Here is a 7,024-nt window from a genome sequence, read left to right as displayed (position 1 = left end):
CAATCAGTCTGCTCTTACAATCTATTTAGTATGATAGTGATTTCCCCTGACTAGTACTCATTCACACTTTTACATGTGCTGCTGATATGATTAGTCAATTAATGTTAGCTGGTCATTTTGTGTCAGGATCAAAAAACAGTGAAATTTGTTTAGTTTTTTTGTGAAAAGTTCATTTTTTGGCCAATGAAGCTTTTAGCAATTATTTAAAATGCATCTGATCACTCTACACAATAATCTAGAAACAATGTGAATGAACACCACAACAGCTTAAGCAGCAAAACTTTGCAAAATACAAAATTTATGTCACTGCCAACATTTTTGGCCATGACTGTACAACTATCCAACATATACAGGTATGTGACCCTTAATATCCTAATGATTTTTGGAATAAAATAAAAATCTATCTGTCTATCTATCTATCTATCGCAATCCACCCATATATATCTATCTACCTATCCATCCATTTTTAATATACTGAAGTACAGTACTATAGTACTCTTTCATTCTGATTTGATACTCTGAAGCCAAGTTTATGAATTTTAAAGATTACATTTGCATTTCAAGGGGATAGTCATAAATCATATTGAAGTTTGTGATCCCTGCAGATTACGCAATTATCTCTCACCTGTAATCCAGGATACATGTGAGGAATACGTTCTTGACAGCCAGTTTGGAGACACAAAATTATGCAGGCCGAGGGCATACAGGCCAATTTCAAAGGCACACAGATGCAGGTTGCGGTGGGGCCCTTGATGGCCTCCGCTGGCAGAGGGTTGAGTGAAAATGGAGGTGGAGCTGTTTCCACCAGCTTTAATCAGCACAGTCTTGGCCAGCTCAAAGTAAAAATGGGCAGCCGCCTCGGATGGCTGGTTGGGCACGTGTGGAGCATGGCATTCAGGCCGGCGGCCTTTATACCTAAGAGGGAAAGAGGTAATGTATGACAAACTGTAGACATAGAGGCTCAAAAAGAGATACTAATGAACAAGCTCCCAAAAAATGAGACCAAATCCTCAAAATGGGCAATGAGGGTAAAAAAGGGCACAGGCTTGTCTCACCTGCTGGTGTCAGTACTCTTGGCTCTGGCTCCTCCTCCAGCTCTGCGTGAGCCGCTGGATGACGATGAGCCAAGTGAATCAGAGGAAGAGCTGCTAATGCTGTCACTGTCCTGGCCTCTCCCCCAGGAAGCAGCTGTCCAACCACCTCGAAGTGGACGTCGACTGAGGGTAGGAGAGCTGTCTGAGGTGGTCTCTGGAGCACTGCTGTCAATGCTTGCCATGCCTGAGAAAACACGTCAGAAGAAACATGACCTTCTCAGACTCTCAAATTTCTTTATGCACAGTTAAAATAATAAAGTAAATAAATTATTAATATACATGAAATATTATAATAATATATTATATTTGGAATTATTTTTAAAAAGGCTAGTGGATAAGTGAATTTGTATGAATTTTTGCAGTGATTTTTGACCTCTTGTGACAAAAATAATGAACACAGGTGTTGCATCAAATGTTCTCTTCTGTTTAAGTAACAAACCCACTGTATCTCACCGGTGTGTTTCTTTTTCTGCCGTACAGGTGATCCCCAGCAGCGTGTGCCGTATGCCCCACGGCCCCCCAATGCCAGACGACTGGGCACAGTGCCCTCGGGCTTGAAGGGCGCAGCTTCGCTCTGCTGCTCACAGGAGGTCGACTGTGCACCCTCTGCCAAAACAAGAAGTATGAGAGAGATAAAATTAAACTGGGTCACTACAAACTCCACAAGGACCCAAGACAATAACATTTCAGCAGTGAATTTCCCTCTGACATTTAAGCGTCTACTCGTGATACTTTGGTGGATGTTGTTCACCTTGATCTCTGTTGTCAGCGATGCCCTCTCCTGTCACTGTGCTCTGAACTCCACCACCCACCAAACTGCCCTGCTGTCCCGCCGCTCCCCCTCCAGTCACACCCTGCACAGCAGCTGATGTTGCTGAAGGGGTGTGCTTTGACACTCCTCCACTGGCTCCGCTAGCACCATGGGTGGCATGTTTAGATGGGCTCTTTTGGCTGCTGGAGGCTGGTTTGCTTGAGTAAAATGAGCTCAGAGTTTGAGGCTTGTGGGTCTGGCTCTCACGATTCAGGAGCTTGTCCAGAATCTACACAAGGATAATATCAAACATTAATAGTTTAAGGCATGCACTGCATTTTAAAAATGATACCATGGCTAAGACTCTCAGTATATAGTATATACTCTCACTATATATATATATATATATATATTAAAATATAAAAATGTTATTTTAAGTTGTAATAATATTTCACAGTATTGCTGATTTACTATCCTTGGTAAGCTTGAGACATTTTAAAAAATCGTATCATCCTCAACCTTTTGAATGGTAGTTTACATACAAGTAAGTTCCTCAAACTATGCCATCACTTTGCTTCTGACTGTAACTTTAGACTGTAACTTTAGCTTATGTATATTACATGAATAACTTCAAACACTTGCCTTTTTAAGCTTGCTTTGGTCATCTTTATAAGTGATCATCAGTGCTAGAGCCAGGTCTCCTTTCTCTCTCCGTGTGCCTTCACATAGCAGAGGATGCTCTGCCTCACTGACTGTTGTCTTCATACCTTAAAAAAACAGAGAGGGATAGAAGAGAAAATGAGGGACAATCAAAACACAGAAAGAAAGAGAATATCCTAAACAAAACACATTAGTGCTGGTTGGTTTTGTGTTTTTTTTTTTACATAAATTGATTCTTACCAAGAGCTGCTACAGCTGCCTCAAATCCCAACTCCTCATCACCAGGCATTTCATTGTTACGGTTCCGGCTAGGAGGTCGAGAGCCCGTGGGAGAGACCACTGCAACAGGCAAGTAAAAAGACAAAAAAAATGAAAAATTAGCATGGGGATTTGGGGGATTTTTAAACCGCTTTTTTAAAATCATGGGAAAAGGTAGATGTGGGACTTACCAGGGGTGCACAATACGTCAAATATGAAGCTTGCCAGCATGAGGGGCAAAACCGGTCGATAGTCACAGAAGTTTCCATCACGGAGCTGCTCTGCTCGGTCCCTTATGGAAGTCATTTCAACAAGACCCAGAGGAATCTTCTTCAGCAGAGCCACCACCTCTGACTCCTGATATGCCAGCTTCACCTAACACAAGAGCACAGTAGCTCAGAATTATGGCACTCAAAATGCTTCACTGGACACATTCAAAACAAGGAATCATTACAATGCATTTTAGTTTGTCGTCAGTTTCAAAGTGTAAATCTGGCTAAACTCTCTCTAATTTGTGTCCCATTTACTAATGTTAATGATATTATATTACAGACTTCCTATATCAGTCAAACCAGTCACATCCCCAACAAGAAACTAAATTGTCATACTAGCAGATCACCAGGTTTATGGGATGAATGTAATTTCTGCTTTACCTCCAGAGCTTTAGTAGAAGCTGGTGGTCTCTGCAGCTCCAGCGAGAACATGCCAGTGTTGAATGCCAGGTTATGGAGCTCAAGCCTCTCACTCAACACAGTCAGCAGGAAGGCTACTTTAGACAAGGTGTTAGTGGCCACCTGCGTCTGTTTACTGGTTGACACCTTACTCTTTTTACCCTAAACAAGACAGGGAGAGATCAAAGGTGAGCACCAGCATGATGTCACAGGTAAAACCTCTGGGAAAACACTGAAAAAGTCCGTTTTGGTACCTTTGTCTGTGGCTGCTCCACCTTCAGGTCGGGCGGGTTAGCCAGCAGATCTCGAGCAAGTTCAACAGCCAATCGGCATGCTTCGTTACTATAGCCATGAGCATAGAGAGCCTCCGCACAGGCAAACAGTATCTGCAACACACCATTATACCATTGAAAATCTTTTAAAATTCAGTGCAATTAATTCTGAATAAAAGTTGAATTAAATTCAGCAAAATTAGCTTTTTGCAACACTTATTTTATGTATTTTACAATGGTACATATGCTGAATTTAAGTAATAAAAATAAAAATTATAAAACAACCATCCTCAAATTGAGTCACTACATCTCATCATTTTATAAAAACATTTATACAAACAATTTGCTGAATTAACGCAAACAATAGACCACGTGTCACCAAATGGAGCAAAAAAAACAAAAACAAAAAACATACATTTTATTTATGCATCCCGGATAAAGTAGACAGATTTTCCACTGTGACAAAGTTATTTAGAAGATACATGGTCACATTTAGCTCTCGCTGAGTCTTAAAGGGTTAGTTCACCCAAAAATGAAAATTCTGTCATTAATTACTCACCTGCATGCCGTTCCAAATGCATAAGACCTTCCTTCATCTTCGGAACACAAATTAAGATATTTTTTATTAAATCAGAGAGCTCTCTGACCCTCCATAGACAGCAACGCAACTGTAATGTTCCCAGGTCCAGAAACGTAGTAAGGACATCTGTAAAACAGTCCATGTGACATCAGTGGCTCAACTTCAATTTTGCGAAGCTACAATAATACTTTGTGCGCAAAGAAAACAAAAATAATGACTTTATTCAACAATTCATCTCCTCCGAGTTACCGTCTTCCGCCATTTTGGAGAGTATCACAATGCATACGCACACTTTCCCCTAAGCATAAAAAACGCTGATTACGCTCTTGGGTACTCTCCAAAATGGCGGAAGACGTAACTTGGGGGAGAAGAATTAAGTCGTTATTTTTGTTCTTTGCGCACAAAAAGTATTATCGTAGATTCGCAAAACTGACGTTGAGCCACTGATGTCACATGGACTGTTTTACCGATGTCCTTACTACGTTTCTGGACCTGGGAACATTACAGTTGCGTTGCGGTCTATGGAGGGTCAGAGAGCTCTCTGATTTAATCAAAAATATCTTAATTTGTGTTGCGAAGATGAACAAAGGTCTTACGAGTTTGGAACGACATGAAGGTGAGTAATTACTGACAGAATTTTCATGTTGGGGTGAACTAACCCTTTAATTTTGGACCCTACTTTTACATTTAGCAGACGCTTTTATCCAAAGCGACTTACAAAAGAGGACAATGGAAGCAATCAAAATCAACAAAAGAGCAATGATATGCAAGTGCTATAACAAGTCTCAGTTAACAACGCAGTATACGTAGCAAGGTTTTTTTTTTTATTATATAATAAATAAAAAGAAAACAGATACAATAAAAAAAGAATAGTGCAAGTTAGTGTTAGAGGACTTTTTTTGCTTTTTTTAATTGTATAATAAATAAAAACAAAACAAATATACAAATACAAAAAGATTAGAGAAGCTAGTGTTAGTTTTTTTTAAAGAATAGAATTAGAATAGAGAGTGCTAGAGTTAGAGGGTCAAATAAATTTCAAATAAATAAATAAACTCAAATAAATTCAGCACATAATGTGTTTGAGAAAAAAAAAATATTCACCTCCATCCTGCCCTCCTGCTCCAGAGGTTTAATCCCAGCAAAGATGTCTGGCTCTTCCTCATGGTTGCCGTCTGCAACCCCTCTATCAGCTCCCTCTTCTGATGCAGCACTAAGGTAATAAGCTTGATAGTCATCTTCACCCATAGCATCTGCTCCTGCTGCCTCAGCTGCCTGAGGTCCTGAGGCCCCTGAAGCCCCACTCCCATCTCCCTCTCTGCGGCCCCGCTGAGCCTTGCTGGGGAGCGATGCAGAGGGCAGAGTATCATCTACGGGGTCTTCGTCTCCTCCGTTCTCATCCAGATCTGCCTCCACTTCCACCTCTTTCTCGATAGCTACCACTACTGGAGCTGCAATGGAGCAGGCATGGGCATCAGCAGCAGAGGGCAGCACACGTTTTGCCTCAAAACCACGCTCTTTTGAAGCAGTACCACTGTATTTGAGTGGCTCTCGGAGAAGAGGGCTGGGTGAGGGCAACATCTCCGGCGGAGGAGGAAGGAAATCAAAGGTGTTAGAGGCCTCCGCTCCAAGTGCCAGGCTGGAGCCATCATCCAGACTCAGCTCTCCCATATCAGGCTCTAGAGAGCTGTCCTCACTGCTAGTTCGCCGTTTAGCACTGGGGTGCTTGCCGCTGACGCCGCTCGAACTTCCACACGAACCCTTGTTGCTCTGTGTAAGCTTGGCCTTACTACCAGCTGATGGGGAGGAGCTACTAGCTTTATACATGCCTTTACCTCCCTCCTGAAGTGAGAGAGAGACCCTTCCACCCAGACAAACCAGCACGCCTCCACTGTTCACGCCTGACACTCCTTTCCTCTTGCCCACAATGGTCTCCTTAGGGCGGACAGCCACCTCCTGCTGGGGAAGATGAGAGTTGCTCCGTGACTTGTGTTCAGAGGAAGTACCTTCTGACGTTCCACAGCGAGCTCCTTCTCCTGGTTCCCCACTGGTTCCAGCTTTAGCACCCCTCTGCTGCTGCACCATCCTGGCCCAACAAAATGAGGTGTTTTTCTTATCTGCACTGCAATAGGTGATGCCAGGTAAAGGGTAGGCCACTTCCCAGTTGAAATAGCAGCACTCCACAGCTGGTTTGAAGCCCTGGAAGAGTTTGTCAAGAGACTTGCGGTGCTGCCCCCGTTTCACAATCTCTATTACCTTCAGATGCCACTGCTTTAGCTGGGCAGCAAGTTCCAAACGCCTGAACAAATAGAGAAGCGAAAGAACATTACCTTACCCAAGTGTTGACAAACACAATCACAAACCTTTAAGTATTATAGATCAAAGTCACTACAAATATGAATCACAAGTTCTTTAGAGCCTAACCAGCTCTACCAACTTGCTCACCTCTGGGGACTCATGGTAGGGTCTAGTACTGCCAGTCTCCATAAGACAACCATTTCATCACACATGCTGGCACACGCATGTGCTGCAACCTCTGTCTGGCCATTACTGCGACCTGTGTGCCCACTAGCACTGCTGTGAGAGGCGGATGTCCTCACACTATACCACCAGCCAATGATCTGGCAATGGGAAATACAGAGAGAGCAGTACACTTATAGAACAGAAGTCAGATTAAAACGCATCTCCAAACAAATATTAATCAGATACAGTCAAAAACAAAACTAAGTCTAATTAAAAAA

General features: G+C 42.4%; 1 protein-coding gene across 5 annotated transcripts in view; it reads right to left on the bottom strand.

Moving 5' to 3' along the window:
* The window catches only part of LOC107713895 (zinc finger SWIM domain-containing protein 8-like), a 42,778-nt gene that overhangs the window by 14,353 nt on the left and 21,401 nt on the right, over window positions 1-7,024 (bottom strand). For all 5 annotated transcript variants that reach the window (XM_016519543.1, XM_016519544.1, XM_016519545.1 and 2 more), the window contains exons 9-19: window positions 6,729-6,904; window positions 5,388-6,582; window positions 3,689-3,820; window positions 3,417-3,596; window positions 2,955-3,138; window positions 2,746-2,844; window positions 2,488-2,612; window positions 1,846-2,134; window positions 1,548-1,700; window positions 1,056-1,278; window positions 626-915 (exon numbers count right to left, since the gene is read on the bottom strand). In XM_016519543.1, the coding sequence (XP_016375029.1) occupies window positions 626-915; window positions 1,056-1,278; window positions 1,548-1,700; window positions 1,846-2,134; window positions 2,488-2,612; window positions 2,746-2,844; window positions 2,955-3,138; window positions 3,417-3,596; window positions 3,689-3,820; window positions 5,388-6,582; window positions 6,729-6,904 (3,046 nt within the window). The remainder of the gene's footprint in view (window positions 1-625; window positions 916-1,055; window positions 1,279-1,547; window positions 1,701-1,845; window positions 2,135-2,487; window positions 2,613-2,745; window positions 2,845-2,954; window positions 3,139-3,416; window positions 3,597-3,688; window positions 3,821-5,387; window positions 6,583-6,728; window positions 6,905-7,024) is intronic.

The sequence above is a fragment of the Sinocyclocheilus rhinocerous genome, unplaced genomic scaffold, assembly GCF_001515625.1.
Source record: "Sinocyclocheilus rhinocerous isolate Xijiao unplaced genomic scaffold, SAMN03320098_v1.1 scaffold1170, whole genome shotgun sequence".
NCBI lineage: Eukaryota > Metazoa > Chordata > Actinopteri > Cypriniformes > Cyprinidae > Sinocyclocheilus > Sinocyclocheilus rhinocerous.
Note: the sequence above shows the minus strand (reverse complement) of the source record. Positions and strands in the feature narration are given on the sequence as shown.